Consider the following 20,338-nt stretch of genomic DNA (forward strand, 5'->3'; position numbering starts at 1 on the left):
TGTAACTACGGGTAACATTTAGTCCACCAAATGTCAGGCCAATCATCAATACTTTTATTCCACTACTACTTCAAGTCCATTTAAACGGTTTATTAAACAGCACCCCGCTGCTTTTATTTTGAAAAACACGTTTTCCTGCTGAAGGAAGATTGCACTTCCTTCAACAGCCAACTCAAACTCAACTGCATTAAGCACAGAATAGCTGCAGCGCTGTGTTCAATTCTGTGTTTGTGTAGCACGTTTTAAAAAAAGGAATCGAGACACTGTTTCCAAAACTGGAGAAGATAAGACTGAAGCAAAAAAAAGTTATATTCCAGTGAATTACATACATGTTTCAATTCTATTTTTATGTAAATGTTATTTTCATTTTCAGTCAAAAATATACAGGGACACAAGAAACAAACATCGCCCCACCTCCCCACCAAAACAACGAAGAATAATGCGAAAAATAAACAATAAACACATGAGAAAAACAAAAAATAAACAAATAAAAATAATCGTTAAAACAATAATAAATGAAATGCTTGTCAAGTGCCAGCATTCAGTGAGTTATCGTAGAGGTTGCACCACTTTCCACATTGCAGTTAAGTGATTCATATGTGACGGGTCACAGAGTTCATACCACAGGAACAACAATTCAAGTAGCTAGAGAGTCATTCACTGTCCTTCTCAGTGGCCTCCAGAAATGGACCCCAGATCTTGATACATTTTTTTTGTGTGTTGACTAGAGAGCGTGTATCATATTTCTCCAAGATACAAGAGAGAATTGAAATTCTATTTTTCCCAGCGTGACCTCGTGAGAGCCGGATAAACACGGAGCAAGGGCCGCGTGCTGCACTTTGCCCCGGGCTTGTCTTCACTGATGGAGTGTTTTCATCCACTTTTTCTAGCTGCTATTGTCAGGTTTCGTTCCATGACCACAGCTGAGGGATTTCACCAGAACTTGCAGAGTCAGGATTGAGTCACGGCTGAAGCAACGGGCTCCTCTGGTGATGTCAATCGTGGACCACGCTGTGTCTGTGATTCACTCTGTTGCCCAACTCTCTCCACTCCACTCGCGCTCTGACTCAGTTCCTGAAATAGGTTGGAGGTTGGGGGCATGGCTTCGCACGTGATGCTAGTTTCAGGGCGGACAGGAGCTACACTGTACCGTGTCGGAGTCAAAAACAGGAAGCATTTTCTCAAACAGACTTCACCAACGTCACGGTTTGGGTTCAAGCAAACAGGCAGTCAAGTTTGGATTCAGGGCACAGGCGTCTGGTGACTCAGTGCGTTCCAGCTGATTCAGTTTTACAGATCGAATCGACCTTTAAAACGAGAAGGTCGCGATCACGAGGAGCGAGTCTGCGCAGCTCAGCAGAAACTGGATGACCAAGTTTTGGGCAGGGGCTTGGCTCTCTGTTTACTACAAGCTAAAAATACTGTCCAGGCGGGTGTGCAGCAGGCGTGAGGGGAGGGGGGGCTGACTGTGCACACATGTGCACGTCTGTAGCCCCGCACCCAACAGCTGGAGGTAAGAGGGTCGGGGGTGGGGGCGACAGGTGTAGCAGGGCGCATGTGGTTTTGTGTTTGTGCTGCACATGTGTCGGCCTCGCTGGTCCCCCTCAGGCTGCCTCATCCATCTGAAGCAGGCCGCCGCCGGCGTGAATCAGAACTAATGACTCGTACAGTATCGGCCTGTCACAGCAGGCGCCACTCGCTGGGACGTGGGGGGGGGGGTCAGGGTCCGTCACTGCAGCCGCGCCGACGATAAGAAGCCGCGCTCTTTTCCTAGAAGGCAAGTCGCCCTGATTCTCCGATTACATACCTGCTTGTTTTGGAAGGAGGGATCAGATAAGTGCGACCATGGAGGGAATAGCAGAGGACAAAGAGCAGCCAACGTCCCCGGCTCTTTATTGGAATACCTCAGATGCCAAAAACACATGCTGCGGCCGCTCTGGCTCCCAGAGAGGAGAGCAGCGACGTGCTCCCCCAAAACGTTCGATTCCTCTGCCCGTGGCAGCGCCCAGAAATAGGTCACGGGGTCGCCGGTGATGGAGGAATATTCAGCTGAAGCGTCCCATTTGGCAGCTCCTCCGGGTACATAAGCGTAGCGACACCTCATTGGAGCGCAGATAGAGATTCTGAAACAAAGCCGCTACGCACTTGAGGTCCCTCAAAACAACCCTTTTACACGATAATGAATGAAAGGCAGGGGAGCCGATGGTGACCCCAACCCAAATCTCGCTTCATCATTTTTAACTCATATGTGCTGCAGCCTTCCAGCACGGAGGCTATGGGTTTGACTCCAGGTTTAGGCAACTCTGCCCTGACAGGAGGTTTTTCTCCTGGAATTCCAGACCATACAGCAGTGAACTGGTGGGACTCTGTGCCCTAAGATGGGTCAGCGACTACTTCAGGGTGTCTCCGCCTCTTGCCCCAGCAGTTGAGATAGACTCCGCCCCCGACACTCTAGTAGCTAATGAGACCACCAGCCGGACGTACGAGCGCCGGCCTCCGCTCACCTGCTGTCTGGTTTTCACCCTATATTGTTTTCACATTTGAAATATCATTACGTTACACTGTGTTTACCATAATACAACATAATACAACAGCGTCAGTATTGGCGAGCAGAAAACAATATACTGCTAAGCTTTTGCTAGGAAGATCATCAAGCATTTACAGTGGTACCTCGGTTTTCCAACGTCCCGGACTTCGAACAAATTGGAGTTGGAACAAAAATTTCGAGATTTTTTTGCTTCTGATTTCGAACAAAAATCCCAAACTCGAACACCCACGAAAAAAGCCGGAAAAAAACATAACGTGCGCGGAGCGATCAGCTGAGCCACGACGCGCTTTGTTACAGTGTATAACGCAACCTCTGTATGCAGCTGTCTCCGCACTGGACCGTGGTAGAGTGTCACACTCCAGGGTTTGATGTCCTGTTGTGGGCTGGAGCTGGGACAGGGATGAGGCCAGTCTGGGACAGAGCGTGACTTGGTTTATGACTTTGTCACAGCCAAACTGCACAGAAGCGCACATTCAGAGCTGGACACGCACCGGGCACCTCTTCCCTTCTGGAGAGACGTACCACTGTAGTAGTCCCACGTTCCACTCGTGGAAAATATTAAAATTCGAAGGCACCTGGTACCCAGTGTGTTGGGCGGCCGACATCGCTCTTCTCATGGTTTCTGTCACACTTGCTTCTGCTGTAACCTCTAATTAGCCCGAACACTGCTTGCCTCTATTTTTATATCGGTGAAGTAACGCTGCTGATGTCATCGTTGGAAGCATCTCGCAGGTTTAAGACTCTGGATTTATGATACAGCGTCTGGGGTTTGTTAAAGCGCCGGGCCAGAGGATCTAATGAAATATACTCCACAGATGTTGGACTGGAAATATACCATCAGGCATTTTTGAAGGCTGAGCCGCGCTCGCCGTTTAATCCCGCCATATAAAAGACACCCCTGCCGAGTCCTGGTGGAAACCGGCAGAATCCATGCGCAGTTTGGCCGAAACAGATGTTTGTTGTTGCTAACGCTGAGCCGACGTCTGCGAGCTGAGATGCCTTTAGCTGGTTTGGTGTGAGTAGCTCTGTGGTAACACTGGTTAACAGGTTTTATAGATGCAGTGGCATTGGTGTCCACTAGAGGGCTGCCTTGAGGAGAGCAGCTTTGCCTCAGTTCATAAATATGTTTATAAATCACCGCCTTGTAGGCGCAGAGTTTTGTGTTCTGGTACCCACAAGCCAGGACTCCGGCATCTACAACAGGCTTCACTTCGCCAACGGCAAGTCGCTGAGTCTCTTGCCGCACGTCACGGCTGGTGTAGTGAGCTTCTGAGAAACACAGGGCTGACACATCCTGTCTTGACTCAAACGCGCACAACTCTTTTCTTTAAATAGTAATTTCTGCTTCCTCTAGAACTTTATTTCTGGAAAGGAGTGTCAGAAGGGAAGTGGGGACTTGTCAACATGTCAGTCACACTGAATCATGGTCGTCATTTGAAGTGCTAGTGGTGCGGCGTGACTCATTGCCAGACAGCTCTCACCTACTTGGAATCGAGGTTCTTCAGTTGAAGAACTCAGATGACTCAGACGGACTTGAGTACTAACCGTTGCAACATAGAAGAGAGTTGCTCTCGTGTTTGGCCGGGTTTGACTTCCAGCATTTGCTCTGATGAATAAAGAAATAATGGCTACGATGATGAAAAACGTCGACTGGGTGTCGCTAGCGAGCTTGACGCTTGCTGCCATGGCGATGAACTGGACTCCCGCGGATCCTGTTGCGCACTCAGCCGGTCATTAACCGTGCTGAACTTCTATCAGTTGGACTGGGAAACGGAAACATTACCTGCTTTGTCCACTTTCACAATGATTTGCTTTAATAAGTTGGGAAATTACCAAACGGACACGAGTCCGGACTCGGACACAGAAGCTGCTTTCACTGGGAGCCAGTAAACAAGGAATATCTCATGCAGGTTTCAGTGACTGGCCAAATGAGTGGAACGCTTCCATCTGGCCTTATCGGTTTCATGTCTTGTCAGGTCTGCCAGGCCTGGCAGGCCCACGTCGGTCTTTAGGAGAGAATGTGGGACCCGTTTTTTTTGCCCGCGGCACCAAACAATGCTCGATTTTGGGCCGTCCCTGATAAAAGGACTGTCTTTGGACTGTCCACAGAGCGAGGGTCTCTCTGGACCCTGCGGGAAGCTGCTGTGGTTTACAGTATCATGATGGTCCGGACAACAGGACATCAAACCCTGCGTGCTGTGACACTCTACCACGGTCCAGTGTGGAGACAGGAAAGGTTTTACGCCTCAATATGAAGAAAAAACAGTCAGTAAATGGAGCTAACGGGACACGTCTGCATACAGAGGCTGCGTTATACGCAATAACAAAGCGCGTCATGGCTCAGCTGATCGGTCCGCGCACGTTATGTTTTTCCGGCTTTTTTTCGGGGGCGTTCGAGTTCTGGATTTTTGTTCAAAATCCGAAGCAAAAACATCTCGAAATTTTAGTTCGAAGTCCGGTACGTTCGAAAACCGAGGTACCACTGTAGCTGCCAGGACACTTCTGTTGAACCTGTAGCAACGATGGTCAAATATGCCACCAGAAGATGCAACAGTCATCTGGTGAAATCCCTCCTGACTTTCATACGGACAGGGCGAGAAGGTCGGCCATCTTGTCAGGATGTAGCTCTCCATGGTGCGGTATGTCCAACTAGGAGGAGGCCTGGGTCAGACGCAGGGAAATTTAAGGTGGAATCTTTTTTTGCACCGCTAACACTTGAGCTTTCATTGACAGTGTCTTTCACAAGACGGCCACTAGGCGGTGTAAGGCGTTTCCAATGAGAGCCACGTAAGAAATCTCAAGCCTCATACAGTGAGGTATCTGGAGGCAAAGGCCTGTAAACAGCGTGGCAACAGGCTCGGGGTCACGTCTATATTTGGAGGCAGCCAAATGGGCCGCCTGACTGTTGTCGGTCCGTCACTCTCCAGCTGTGCCGGAGCAGCGCGTGCCTCCGACTGAAATAATTGATTTAATGCTGCTTTAAAAGGGAACAGCTTTGGTTGTGTTTAGGCTGCACCCAGAGACAGTTGGCACGTTCTGGAGTCTACTGTCTGGGCCGGGCCGACAGCTGTGTGTGTGTGAGGGGCGGGGGGTCCCCACATGTGCCATAAACACACAGATTAGTCCTCTCAACTGCACACTTGTGAGGCCCGCTCCCTGGCTGTGGCACTGTATTCCTCGCTCACCATTAGATTAGAAACTGTGATGGCCTTCAGATTACTGTAGTTTTTACTAGCAAGATAAATCACGGGATTAAGATGCAGGACAATTAGGCATATTCGCTGGATTAGGTTAACACTCTCATTCTAGCCAAACATTATTTTCTACATCATTCATTTGTGAACAGGGTTCACAGCGGACGAAGTGGAACGCTGTTAATCTGAGATTACTGTAAATGGTTAATCTAAGATCTTGGATTATTCCTTCAGAGTTTGGTCAGATTAGGACAACAGTGAAGTTTAAGATTTGAGTCTGTTCCATATTTGTTCCTGACTGAGTTAATCATTTCTCAAACTGCTAATCTGATTGCGTCGATGTGATGATGTGACTGGATTATCATGGATACGATGGCAGCCGTGTTCATTCAAAAAGCACACTTTAACAGTGAATAAGACGTTTGGAATGAGCATGATTGTGATTTCGCCTCACTACTGCACCTGCTGTACAGGATCTGGTTCGATTCACTGATTAAATCTAATCCATAACAATAAATTCATAGCATTTTTCATAGTTCGTTGGACCCACATGTTCATCTGAATATGCCGAACGTGTTGATTCACTCTCCAAATGATTTCACTGTGCCCCAAGAATCAGATGAAGTTAATCCAGTTGACGGTGGTTTTGCCCACCAGAGAGCTTCAGACCCGTCCATGCCTGGGCTGCCGGTCATAATGTACTGCGGCTGCATCCCACTGGACCACATGTTGGCCCATGTCACTGATAATATCGGAGTGACTGGGCCATTGACGGCGCAGACAAAGTGCCAGTGTTGGTGGACTGTCGGCGTCGTGGCGAGGCACTGGCGACTGCTGGTGCAGCGCCACAACGCCACCAGGGCCTGGCACTGGGCGGAGGGTGGGGGGCAGCTGGGGCGGGGGGTTTCATAAACACTCCCCTGTCTGACACACTCAGCCCGCTGCCTCTGAAGTCCCTGATCAAGGTGACGCCGTTTCTCTGGCTGCTTCGCCAGATTACCTGAGAATATTGACCTGGCGAGCGCAGGTCTCCTTCACTATACTCAACACAAAACTAGACCTACACCAGATTGTTGCCATATATGGGAGTGGCATGTCACTCAAAGAAACTCATCCTTTTGAGGAAAGGGTTTCAAAAGGTGTAAGAATCAAAACCCTTGGTTTTTTAAAGAGTCTTTAAAGAGTCCAAACAAATAAGAAATTCTCTAGATAATATTTCTCCAGACGACTAGCTGCATATTCTGCCACTGCAGTACAGTTAATACTGTTCAAGTTTTGGAGGCTGCCAACAGACTCATGGCAAACACCAAAGCAGTCTCAGAAGTCCAAGACATGTGAGATGCTGTGGAAGCTTTAGATGCTGTCGGAACAGCCTGCTCTGCTCAAGAGTCGGACTCTGCTTATCAGAGGGACGTGGCCTTTATTGGTTTGGTGACCATGTTGCTGAGTTCCTAGAGCACAGAAATCCTGGTCAAAGGCAGAAAAGAGGTCCTGGGTTTTGGTCGGAGCAGGGGCACCCAGACTTTGAAAAGGGATTCTGGATTGGTAGAAGCTCCAAAAGGGACCTTGACCAGTCAGAATACAGGTCCAAAACAAAGGCTGCAGTGGCAGAACATGCAGCTTGTCGTCTGTAGAATTATTATTTGGAGAATGTCTTGTTTATTTGTGCAAGAACTGTTAGAATAGAGGTCAGGACTACTGGAGACACTCTTTCAAAAAGGGTTTGCCTTCCTCATGGTCTTTTGGAAATGGAAAACATGAATGAAACCCGAGAAAAATGTCAAAATTGATCAGAAAATTGATCATTGATCATGAGATTGATTTTAGTGAAGGAGACCTGAGGGAGGCTGATCTTAGATTTCAAGAATAGACACCGTAATAATGATACAAAACGTTGAATATTAAAAAACCTCAGTCCCTTGGCAGCGTGTCGAGTCACACTAATGTTTGACAACGGATTAAAAAGTCAACAATAAGTTTCAACTTTCAACAGAAGTGGTTGGTGCTTTAGTGATGGAGCTTAAATCACTGTATATTTCAGATTTCCCATCATCAATTTTGCATTTAATCTGGTCAGATTAGTGAATAAATATTCAATCTACTCATAATGAATAGTGGTGTGATCCACACGTGAGTTCTGAAACAGTTTTGATCTCATTATCAGCGCCATCTTCTTAAACAAACGGAGATAATCCAACGTGGCATCACCGCCTCCGTCTTGTTTGCAGACCAATATTGACCTAAAACATTTGATCATCGACTTGTTCTGATTTACATATTGGATTAACATGAACTATCCTTCTCGATTTACATGATAAACTGACTTTGGGAAAATGGATTAATCCGGATTATCCCTGACTCCACCTGAGGAACATAACCATCGGAGTCACGCTGGAAACAGTGACTCCATCTGAGAGGCGATTTCATCAGTTCAGCCTGGTGAACGAGTCAGTGTCAACAGAGAGAGTCAGGTCACGCTTGGACTTGTTCTTAATCTGGTCAACCATTAACTAGTGTCTTCACCTGGTTAGCGTCCCACTGTCGGCCCAATCTGGTTCATATCTGAGCAGTAGTGATGGGCTGATGAAGCTTCATGAAACAGTGTCCTTATTTTGAGAGTGCAGTAGGTGGCGCTGTTGGTTTAAAAATGAGGTGTGGTTTCCTGTAAATGCCTGGTCAAATACAAAGATTTTAAAGTGAAGAGTGACATCTAGTGGGCTCAGAAAATGGGAACACTGTTTCATGAAGCCTCATCTGCCCATCACTACTGAGCGGTAATGCAGTTAGCATGGCTTGCATTTCACTGTGAGGACTTGTTTTTACTCTCACTCAACCTGGATTACATCAAATCTAAAGGAACGTCACTTTATAATTTCATTCAGATTACACACCCGCACGTCTCGTGGTTGTCAGCAGACATTTTGAAAATTACAATTACGGTAAAGTCCCATTGTGGAGGCATCAGATTATGGAGATGTACGTCAAGTAACCTGACGTTTCTTTGGAAGTAGCTTTGATATAATTCCGCAGACTTGACCCACTCGTGTCGCCATCCACGCTGTGACCCGGTGTGAACTGGTGATGTCATCAGTAGCTCAGTCTGTTGTGTCAGGCAAAGATCTGAACGGCAAATTCATCTGGTTACGACATCACCAGTGAAAGGTCCAGTGCTCGGTGTCGTCATGTGACTTGCGTGTGGCGGCATCCTCGCGGCGGATGGAGGCCAGAGGAGCCAATCCGCCACTCTGTTTACACTAAAGTTTGGAGGCGATTCAAGTGGCGCGCTGCCAGTTCTTCACTTCATAAAAGAAGAATGTCAGACGTGTGTTCACCAGCGACATGTGAATCTGGTGGCCTTTTGTCCCGCGTAAACAAGCGGGGCCGACTCTCTTATCAGCCGCGGCCTTGCCTTTCTTGTGGCTGCTTCATGTTTGCCATATTTCAGCGGGAACGCTCTGAAAGTCTTCATATGCTCCCTCTGCAACATCAAAGTTTGGCGTCTTGAGTTACGGCTGTGCTTTTGTGGAGCGTCCAGACACACACAGGGACACCACTGTGTTTTTATGGCCAGCGTTTCCTGTGAAATGACAAACAACGAAGGAGTGAGTTTGGGCTTCAAGGAGACACGCAGAAGAAGTGCTGAGTCGCTGAAGTGAACGTGATAAACCTCACAACAAATCCTGTTGTTACAGACTGTTAATATTTTAAAAGTTGTTTTTCCGCTAGTCAGTAAGTCAAGTCATTGGTTCTGCTTTCAAAACTCATTAAATAGTTTTGAAAAATCTGGACACAATCCGGACACTGAAGGTGTTAGAAGTGAAGGAGAACCAAGCTAAGTTTAAAAATGTGCACTTGAAAATGAAACTTTTCATCCGCTGCAACCAGATGCTAAGCTAATGCAAACACCGACTGTATCGACGTAACCCCGCTAAATGCCCATTATTTTCGTAAATATTGAAAGTAGAATTGGTAAAAAGGTGAAATTAAACTGTACATTACTGGGTTAGCGTTTTAGCTGCACTAGCGCTTGTCATTTACTGGACCCCAGTCAAGTTACGGAGTATGTCAAAATGAAACACGTCTTCGGTTATTCTCATGTAGACTTGTGTTACGCGTCACTTTCTTTTCATTTCGCTACTGGTGAAGATCTACTTCATAGATATTGTGTCGGGGCTGAGCAACCTGTCGTGCTAGCATGTTCTGCTCGGCTGGTAACGTCAGAACTTTTTCTGCATGAAGTGCTGCTTCCTCTTGTAGAGTGAAGATCAAGCACTGCTTGCGTTTATTCCGCTCGGTGAAAAGAGATGTTATGGCGCCTACTGCGTCGCTGCTGTCAGCTTTCAGGGTTGTTGGTGTCGGGTTTGAGGCCTCGCTACATTCTGGCATCGTGATGGTTTTTTACTGCATTTTTATTCTGCTTTTCTACTCTCCTCTGCGTTTCTGAAAAGTGGCTGTATCTTCTTGGTTTCGGCGTGTGGTGCTAAAGAAAGGGTCAGTGGAGCAGAGGCTGCGTCCCGTCTCCTCACCGCCGTCACACAAGTGTTTGACGTCTCAGCAGCATGAGCAGCACCTCTGATGTCCACTCAGGGCTTCAGGTCACCGAAGGGACACGATGGCCCTCCCACCCGGAACCTTCGTCCTGAGGGAGAGCGAAGTCCCGTCTCCACGGAGCCGCTCAGCACATTCTCATCTGAATTCATGTTTTGATATGAAGTCAAAAGCCGAGGGGGTGTGCGTCCTCGTGAATGAAGTCTTGAGAACAAAAGCTGCTTTGAGCGTGCGCCCACTCAGAGGACACACACACACACACACACACACAGCGGCATCATGACCAGCGACAGAAAAGAGCTTTGGCTGCAGTTTAGCGGCACGTGGCGCGATACTTATCACCAGCGTCAGGTGCTCAGTTTCCTGTTCTCGGAGAAAAAATAACCGCCATTTCCCGCTCTCCCTCCCTCCTTCCTCGGGCCCGGTCCAGATGCAATCCATCCAGCCGCACACCTCCACTTACCTCCGACCCGCTCTCACACACACAAAGGCCATATTGTGTCTGCCGACGCTGAAGAGAATCCATTCTGTTTGGCAGGCGCTGGGCCGGCGCTGAATCTGAGCCGGCACCGCCCGGCGAGGCAGGTTGATAAGGGGAATTTGGGATTTTCACTCCTGGTCCTCTCTGAATGATGAAACAACACCGGTCGCCTCGGACGAACCTTCTGTTCGACGTGGTACAGCAGAGGTGGCCAGCTAAAGGGCCACACTATAAACGGTGACGTAGGAACGTCACGTAGGAAGTGACGTAAGTCGGATGTTACTTGTATATCACAAATATCTATGAAATATTAAAAGGAAATCATTTTTTAAATATTTATATATATAACAAAAAACACAAAAAATAGTTAAAATAACTGTTGAAATAGAAATGCTACAAAAGAAACAATACAAACGGTAGTCAGAAAAATGTCATCAGTTCAGTTGTATAGCTTTAGTCTGACCTCATGAGGGCCACGAAAGCACAGGCCAGGGGTCTCACATGGCTCCCGGGCCGCACTTTTCCCAGCTCTGTGGTACAGGATGGCCTCTGCACACAGAACTGCAAAGGCTTGCGCCATTTACCCCGATGGTTTGTGGAGTGTTGCGTGAGCGCTGGACCCAGAATGTTGGCGATGAAGAAGAGGAGGACGACCAATGAGGTTGCTGGAGCACATGAGGACTGGAGGTGAAGGTGGAAGACCTGCTGTGGCTACGCCTGATCGTAAAGGAGCGACAACCCCAATACCTCCTAGGTTCATGAACAATGAAGCACCTTGTGAGGTCTGTAACTGGGGTGCAGTTGAAGACGGGGGCTCAAGAATCTACATGAAGAAGGCTGGATCTCTGGATGGACCAAGAGCTGAGCCAAAAGACTAAGAAAAAAAAGCCTGGTGGATTTCTTTCCGTGCCTTGGTGGGTCCAGCGTTGGTTGCCTCTCTCTCTGAGATGGGGAACAGCATGGTGGAAGGCCTCTCTGGGAGGAGGCCCCGGTGCAGACCCAGGAGAGATGCTGCTGCTGGGCCAACCTGGAAGCTCAAGTGCAGGGAACTAGTTCTGACCTCATGTGAAGTGACTCGTCTTCCCGCAAACAGCTTTATTGACTGAGTGCATTGTTTCGCTCACATTTCCTCCCATCCTGTGGCTGTAGTAACTGTGAGCGATGCGGACGAGGGCCCGCCAGGTCGTGCCGACTGGAACAAAGGTCACATGTTGGCGGCGGCGTGCACGGCCGGCGATTGTTCGGCTCTTATCTCTGAAGCCATTGTCTGGGGAGCGTTTCAATGACAGGAATCTGGTTCTGCGGAGCAGCTCGGGCGCAGAGAACCAAGACATTCCTGGAGTGCGCAACCTTTTTCCTTCTTGGCAGAAGGAAAGCTCCCGCCTCGCGTTCCCAACTCATGTTGAGCAAGAGAGAGAGAGAGAGCGCGAGGGAGAGGGAGGGAGGGCGGGAGAGGACCTGCACTGACCACTGGAGGAGTGAGATGAAGTCAGTGGGTCTCTGCTCCTCGCAGAACCCCCCCACACCTATCTCCACTCCAAGTGTGGCCTCAGTTCCCCTGCGGCCGGCGGCCAACAGATGGCAGTGTGATCTTTTAGGAGGAAGTGAGGGCGCTGGAGTTGCTGGTGTGTGGATTCAGGCCTGTGAGGGGAAGAAGACGACTGACGCTGAAGTGTAGTCCGGACGTCCAGGCTGTGTGAGGGACTTCATGGCTGGAGCGAACAGTGTGAGCTCATGTGAGGCGACGTGCCCTGCGGGGAGCTGGTTTCGACATGACCTCAGCGAGCGTGTCAGGGACGCTCCTCTCAGAACACCCAGCGCCGTGTTTTGACAGATGACAGTTCTCCTGACAGCTGCTGACATGTAGGTCCACACCCAGCTGCTGTGACTCTGGGCCCGGCGCTCGAACCCTGCCGGTGGGGAAGGGAGTTCCTGAGTCAACTCCCCCCCCCATGTCTGGTCTCCTGCTCAGAGTGAATATCATGGTCTCCTTCATCATTGTATCTATCTATCATTCTGTCTGTCTGTCTGTCTGTCTATCTATCTATCTATGTTTCTAATCTGTCTGTCTGTCTGTCTATCTATCTGTCTATCTATCTATCTCTGTCTGTCTGTCTGTCTATCTATCTATCTATCTATCTATCTATCTATCTATCTATCTATCTATCTATCTATCTATCTATCAGAGGAAAGATGGTGGGATGGTAGTATGGAGGCGTGGATTGGAGCTGAGCTGTTAAAGATAGATGTGTGTCGATTCATCTGCGCTGATGACACGCAGTTGTTCTATTTTCACTCTCTGACCTTTGGAGCGCGTCCTGGGACGATAAGCGTGTGTTCTGTTTCTGGTGTCATCGACTCCATGTCGGGCAAACACATGTGATCCGGCGACAGGTGACGACCCGGCTGTCTTCTCTGACAACATGAGACAGTCACAAGAGACAGTCAGCTGGTGTGACAGCCAGACAGCCGGGGCTTCCCTCTGACACACACACACCCACGGAGGAGTTCCTCCACTTGTTGACTTCGAGGCACCGAACAGTCCCTCAGACCAGAGTCGGTCAAACAACAGCCATAGTTATTTGTGCGGATGAAAGGCTTCCAGGACAATCAGAGTTCAGACGCTGTCAGATGTTCGAGGCTCTCACAGACTCACGGAGTCTCTGAAGAATGTTGAGTTGTTTAACTGCGTGTGAGTCACGTAGAGCTGTGGCTGTTTTTGCTTCCATAACTGTCTAGGTTTTTCTTTCATATGATTTCATTGACCGTGATATATATTTCTAAACGTATTATTTGTCTTTGGTTTTTGTAGTTAAGTTTCAACATTTCAACACAGACAACATTTTGTGACTGTTTATTTTTGTTTTTTACAGTACAGATTCATTTTTTACAGACAAGACTTTTGTTTGTTTTATTTTCTTCTGTTCCTTTATGTGTTATTTTTATTTAATATGTATTTACACCTGTGAGGACTGACAGTCATGTGACTCTTTGCAAAGCCTTGATGAACCATTGTGTCCACCTTTATTTAAGATCTGTCATATATTTGACCGTTGAGTTTTTTGATGTGTACTTTTTTTGTTAACATATCATTTCATAGTTCTGTTTTTTAACTGTGAATATACATTTTATTATTATTGTTCATCTATCTACTTTGTTTACCTATTCTTTATTTAATTCTATGGTCTTGGTAGCTTCAGTCCTCCATCACAGCCTGCTGCAGGAATGAACTAGAGCTGTGAGGCAGAGTCCTATTAAGAGCCAGACTTCCTTCTCACGTACACTGTCGGAGAAGACAGTCGGAGCGAAGAGAAATCTTTCCGATGAAGAGTTTATTTAAACACAGTTGGAGCCTGTAAAGAAGACAGAAGCCGTCGCCCTGCGTTAGCGAGAGTCGGCGCAGGTGTTTCCAGATGTTGCATCCAAGTCCTCGGGCTGAGGAGGCGCGAGCAGCAGATGAAAGACACATTAAGCTAATTTCCCGTCAGGACTGGACGGAGCGCAGCGTGAGCTCGGCAGGGAGCTGGCAGGGCGGCTCGCAGTCCTGGGGCCCTCACTGACAGTTGACGGTCTCCCAGGTGGGAGTGTAGCCAGAGACCTGGACCCAGAAAAGTGCAGCTCTCTTCTCAGCCCTGCTGAGGGCTGCGCTCTGCAGCGGTCAGCACCTGGATATAATACGATTGTTCTGATAGTTGACTAGTCACCTGTGACCTTGATGATGAGCCGACTAGCATACGACGTGAAGCGGTTGACGAACACGGCAACGTGACCTATTGTTGTGTTGTAAAATGAATATAAATGTTTATAAATCTAAAAAAAAGTTTAGTGTTAAATGCTGTTTTGAAACTTTTGAATTGCTCAAAATGTACGTGTCCTTTGATGTTTCCGTTGAGAAATGGTCCCGGGCATTTTTCCTCTTTCGTCGAAGAGAACAGTGACATCATGGCTAATGAACCTGCTAACTTAAATAGTCCACTGTAGTTTCACGCTTCACCAACACTCGCTCCCTGGAGCGTCGTGCAAAGCTCCGTCATGAGCTGATCGCCAGGATCATCCGGCGCAGGCTCGTGTTTCAGCGGCAGCGGTGGCGTCCCGATGTCCTGCAGTGCCGTAAAAACGTCGGCTCATCAGGCTCACGCTCGGCGAGATGGGAGGCGAAGAAGTAAAGAAGGTTGAGGTTATAAAAACTCCCAGGAAGTAAACCGTCAGACGGGCAGATATATGGCCGCCGGGCCGCAGTCGTGTTTTGGTGCAGCCGCACGTCTGACGCGAGCCGCCGCCGTCCTTTCATCTTCTCTGCTGGTTACAGCCTTGATTTACTATCTGCCGTCATCGAGGCTCTGGAGGCTCTAAACGCTCCAACCACCGCTCGATGACATCACAACTTCAAGCTCACATTCTAGCAAGCCGTGAGTCGCTGAAGCTAGCAAACATGAAGCGTCTCTGCTGGCTCATACTGAAGGTAAATGATTGTTGTCATCCACACTAACTCAGTGGTTTGGAGTCACTGCGAAGGCTGCAGTTCACATGTCGGGTGAACAAAGCTAACGCTGCGTCTGTCTCTTTGAAGTGGTGAGACTCAGTAAAAGTCGCTGGCCGCGTGGTAAATCCTGGGTGTGTGAGTATGCAGATGACGGGCTGGTATTTGCATGTCAGTTTGTTTACCTGTCCAGGTGAGGCCTTCGCCGCCGGGATGGTTGGAAGCGTGTCAACAGTGATCTCGCGGTCGGCAGGCGGACGAGTCGGCAGGCGGACGAGTCTTCACAGCGCTTCATTGGCTGCTTTGTTCCAGTTGTTTACGACGTGTGTCTCTGCTCTCTCTCCCGCCAGGTCTACCAGATGGACCACAAGCTGGACTGCATCCTCAGGATTCTCAGGGACCAGTTCGCACCCAAGCCGGAGCTGACGCCCACGCCGTCCTTCCGCAGGGTGACCATCCAGAAGCGCAGGGGGACGAGCATCGACGACGGGCTCTGATCCAACAGATGCTCAGAGAACTCTGCACCGAGTCATGACAGAACACCACCAGTCTTCCAAGCTGCGTCGCTAGCTTCACCCTTTCCCACCCACTCGGAGCGAACAACTCGTCGACCCGTCAGGACGCAGCGACGCGTCACACGTACCTCTAAGTTTTTACTGCTCTGTCTGTGCTCCAGGAGGACGAGTCCAACTGGTCCACTTGTGTTTGCAGATGATTGTTTATAGGACTCATCCTGGAATACACACTTGAAGTCACTACATGGTTCAGGAATGTTCTCTCTCCCGACCTGTCCTGGACTCACAACACATTTTAATCCTCCTGCGAGTCTCCTGACTTGTTTCTTGTTGGATTCTGGGGTCACAGCTTGATGGTCAGATTCTTCTCTGAGAAGTTACCAACTTTGTTTCCTGTCATATCTGAGTGTCTTTCAGAGGTCAAGTTGGTCCGGCACGTCACAAGCCGAGCGTTCGACGTCCCTCCAGAGCAGCGTCTTTCCTGAATTTCTGTTCTTTCCCACATTGACTCGTGGACAACCCCGACTTTTCCACCTACCGTTTGAAGCGTCACCATCGTGGCTCTCAGAGAGACCACAAAGCACCACACAAACGCAGTCAATGCACACGCCACGCCCCACTCACGTTTCACTCCCAACAGTTAGCCAACAGAAGAGTCTTTAGCCCAGACTCGTGTAGCCCCTCGACTTGACAGGGTTCTGTTGCTGCGTCACGTCGTGAGTCGTATACACCACTCAAGTCAGAGTGCCGCAAAACACTGCACCAGCTAGTGACGTATTCTTCCACCATGTTCAGGAACTTCTCTATTGAATAAGAATTCTAACAGCAACTGTCGTGACACGAGCACCACCAAGTCGGAGCTACACAACCACCACTTCACTTCCGTAAAGTAGCCATTTTGAGGCATTTAATAAGCTAGCAGTCAAGGAAAACGTGACATGACACCAAGCCGCAGTGTCCCGCTCAGCTAATGTGTCCGCTGCGTTCAGGAACGACAAACTTCGTCACGCGGTTGTTACGACACAACGTAAAGTCGAAGGGCGCTGCACTAAGCTAACGCTCTTGTTGTGCCACGTTTCACCATGGCGTGATGTAAACACTCGCCTGACTTGATCTGTTGGTCACACAAGCACAAGGTGGCGCTACTGTTCACTCTGTGTGTTGAGTCGCAGGAAGTCCCTGCTGAAAGCTAGCGGCGTCAACAAACAAAGCCACACACAACAAGGAGTCATTGTAGCTTCTTACTTCTCACACGACTATTTTTATAACACGCTGCATAAATGAATTCACACTCATCACAGGGAGTTTATTTCCAGCCACATTCACTTCCCTGCAGCTCCGCTTCTCTACATGAGTTTACAGTTCGAGTCATGGGACCCAACCTGAGGGAGCAGGTGCTACCAGGACTCCTCAGGTCACAACAGACTGAGATACCCCTCTAATGCTAGCTCGCTAACATACGAAGCTAATACCAAAACAGTCCAGGTTTAGTTCCCATCAGTGTGAACATGACTCTTGACTGGGACTTCAGGACTGGAACCAAACTGAAACTAAGTACCTACTGTACTAATGTAAAGACTCGACTGAGGTCCTCCTGACACTTCGTCACCAAGCTCCGGTGCTAACGTCGACCTGCTGAACTACACCTGGACCGAGGTCTCACACATCCGCCCGAGTCTCTTGGCTCCAGCTGCCGACACCTCTGGCCTGTCTGTCGGTACTGAGTCAGTCACACGAGGAGGCCCGGCCCGTGCCGGCACCGGAGCCCCGAAGCAGCGCCGAGCTGAGGAATGTCGGGGGGGAAAAATGGCCGACTGACGGCGCGCAGGTCGGGCTGTGCGTATATGGCTTCCAGCGCCCTCCCTCACACCCTCAGTTACCCGCTCACACACGGGACGTCAGACAGCTCCAACTAATGTTTTCCTTCCTGGCCTCAGAGATGATTGGAATTCTTGGTCGGAGGAGAGAGGAAACTCTGGAGTAAACTCTGGGACAAATCCCTGCGTGGCACCTGTCTGTCGCACGGAGCAGCAAAGGTGTTTTTGCCGTGGTTCTTCTTCCTCTTCTGCTGCTGCTGCTGCTGCTGCTGCTGCTGTCGCCCCCCACACACCTTCTTCTGTACAGTTTTGTAAGAGTTGTAAATAAAGCATGGCCTTACTGGAACTGCCGTCCTGTAGAAGCACGTCCGAGTGAGACCTCCCGGACACAAGACTCCTGCTCTGTCGCTCTGCTGTAAATATTAAACCTCCATTTCAGTACGTTTGCTCGTCTTCTTCAGCGGCCCTTTGACCTTTGACCTGCTGGCTCACTGGTGGCACAAAGTGTCTTTTAAAATCATATTTCGTCCAATGGTCTAGTCCTGATGCTGAGGAACATTTGACTGGGAAAAAAAAACATTTTAAGGTTACAGTCCTTTACAATAGTGAAAATGGAAATATTATCTAAAGTCTTATTTAGAAATATATAATAAATAAATATCAAAAAAAAGAATAGACAAGAAGAAAAACGGAGAGGAGAAAAAGGAAAATAAACTTTTTTAATCAACCACCATGACAAAAAAGTTGACAAAAATAAATGAATAAATAAAGTATAATTCAGATTAGATGAACAAAACTTGACTACAGAAAAAGAAAAAAAAAAGTCTTCATGGAGAGAAGGATAAAAGTAAACATGAAGGAGAAGAAATGAATTTAAATAAAAAGAAAAAAAATAATTTAAAAGAATATACGTTTCTAATCACAAAAAAACTTGGTGGTAGAAAAAAAAGTTAAAATGAAAATAAAATAATATATATATATATTTTAGGGGTTGGATTCGATTTTAAAAAATCTAGTTATTTGAGAATTTGTGATTAATTCATCTCAATTAATCACAGTTTAATGGTATAAGAACATTTGCCACATTTTTCTATTTGTAATTTTACATACACTATACAACAAACTATTGTTTATTTTGCATCAGTCTGACAACAGCACAATAAATCGCGATGGTGTCTATATTCAAGTTTTTATATCACCTTATTTAAACTAAAGCTCTTTTAATGTCTTGACAATATTTGTATAAGAATTTCAGTGTTATAAGAATTTCAAGTCCATTCAGAGTGGTGGAAACCCTGGTCATTGTGTAGTGAAAAACCTCCCTGAACCAAAGCTGAACAGATGTTTTTGTTTGCTTTGGTTCAGGGATGATTCCTCCATGTTTGTTGTTGTTGTTCTCATCCTAGCTGCCACGTGTCTTGTGCATCAGTGGGATGTTTTGTTGTAGTTAAAAAAAAAATGTAATAAAAAAAAAAATGAAAAAAGTAACTTAATAAATAATGAGTATAATGACAAAAAAGTTGGAATAAAAAAAGTGAAAATAAAAAAAATGTATGTGATGCCATGAAAATATATAAAAAAATATTTTTATGAAATAACAATGAAATAACTGAAAGAATTGGGACAGAGGAGAAAGACATGAAAAGGGACCTAAACGTTGCGAATGAAAGTATGGACACGCCAAGCATCAGTGGGGACGACCCAAGATCAGCCGCAGCGGCGGTGATGAGAGAGAGGAAGAGGCCTGGCAGCGAAGAGTCGGCGAGCTGGAGGCAGCGCCAGGTGCCGAGCATCTTTGATCTGCAGACCAGAGGACCAACTTCAAACCCGGGTTTGGTCTCAGAAGAGCAGGAGGAAGTGGGTGTCAAACACGAGGACGGACCCAGAGCTTCTGGACCAGAACCTGCTCCATAGTTCTGCCGGTCCGGGTCACAGTGGGTCTGAAGTCAGCTGTGAGGCGGCGGAGGCCCCGGTTTGAAAGCCGACACGGGTCGACAGGTGTGTGAGTCTGTACCAACCCAAGATGCTGACACACAACAGCTGATGTCAGCAGCCCCTCGAAATAGCTGCAGTTGGCTGGACGACAGTTGTTGGGACCCCCACAGCCTGCGCCCCGACATGCTCCACGTCCGCCACCCATCTGACAGAACATTTTAAAAAACAAACTGATGGAAGAGGAAACATGGACGCGGCCCAGTGCTGCGGCCCATTTGGTTTTGGTGCGGACAACAATGGATACAAACGTGCGTCAGGGAGGCAGCTGGGGGGGGGGAGGTGGGTTGTGAGCGTGGTGACTCAGTCTGTTCCAAACAAGAGATTCTAACACAGCAAACATCAGCAGAAGAAACACGAAACAATGCTGCTTTTTTTCCAGTTCCCTCCAGAGTTAACAATGCTAACTGTCAATCAAAAACGTGTCTTTAAAGGCGACAAACCTCACCTGGAACTACACAACAAACAGGAGCACATCATTGAACTCAAGCTATCGTTAGCATGTTAGCACTTCCTGCCAGTTTACAGATTTATTTATGTGCTAGCTCTGCAGCGCTAACTTCACCTTGTACTTCATAGACAGAGGTTTCTCCTAGCTTCCCGCTACGCTAGTGTTGCTAACAGCAAAATTATTGCCACATTAGCACCTAGCCTCCCCGTAGCTAGCATACTTCAATAGCTTTCCTATCTACCAAACTAGTACAAACACAGTAGCCATTGGATAGTGCAAAACACGCCAGCAAGTTTTTAGATGTTAGCCATG

The 20,338-nt window shown here is 47.8% G+C and overlaps 1 protein-coding gene across 4 annotated transcripts in view; it reads left to right on the top strand.

Moving 5' to 3' along the window:
* The window catches only part of kcnq1.2 (potassium voltage-gated channel, KQT-like subfamily, member 1.2), a 140,178-nt gene extending 121,996 nt beyond the window's left edge, over window positions 1-18,182 (top strand). For 2 of the 4 annotated variants that reach the window (XM_053885993.1, XM_053885994.1), the window contains one exon: window positions 15,602-18,182. In XM_053885993.1, the coding sequence (XP_053741968.1) occupies window positions 15,602-15,748 (147 nt within the window). In that variant the 3' untranslated portion in view covers window positions 15,749-18,182. The remainder of the gene's footprint in view (window positions 1-15,601) is intronic. The other 2 variants (XM_053885991.1, XM_053885992.1) reach the window with 1 other exon arrangement.
* The last annotated feature ends 2,156 nt before the right edge of the window (window positions 18,183-20,338 follow it).

Source organism: Synchiropus splendidus, chromosome 14, assembly GCF_027744825.2.
Source record: "Synchiropus splendidus isolate RoL2022-P1 chromosome 14, RoL_Sspl_1.0, whole genome shotgun sequence".
Classification (NCBI taxonomy): Eukaryota; Metazoa; Chordata; class Actinopteri; order Syngnathiformes; family Callionymidae; genus Synchiropus; species Synchiropus splendidus.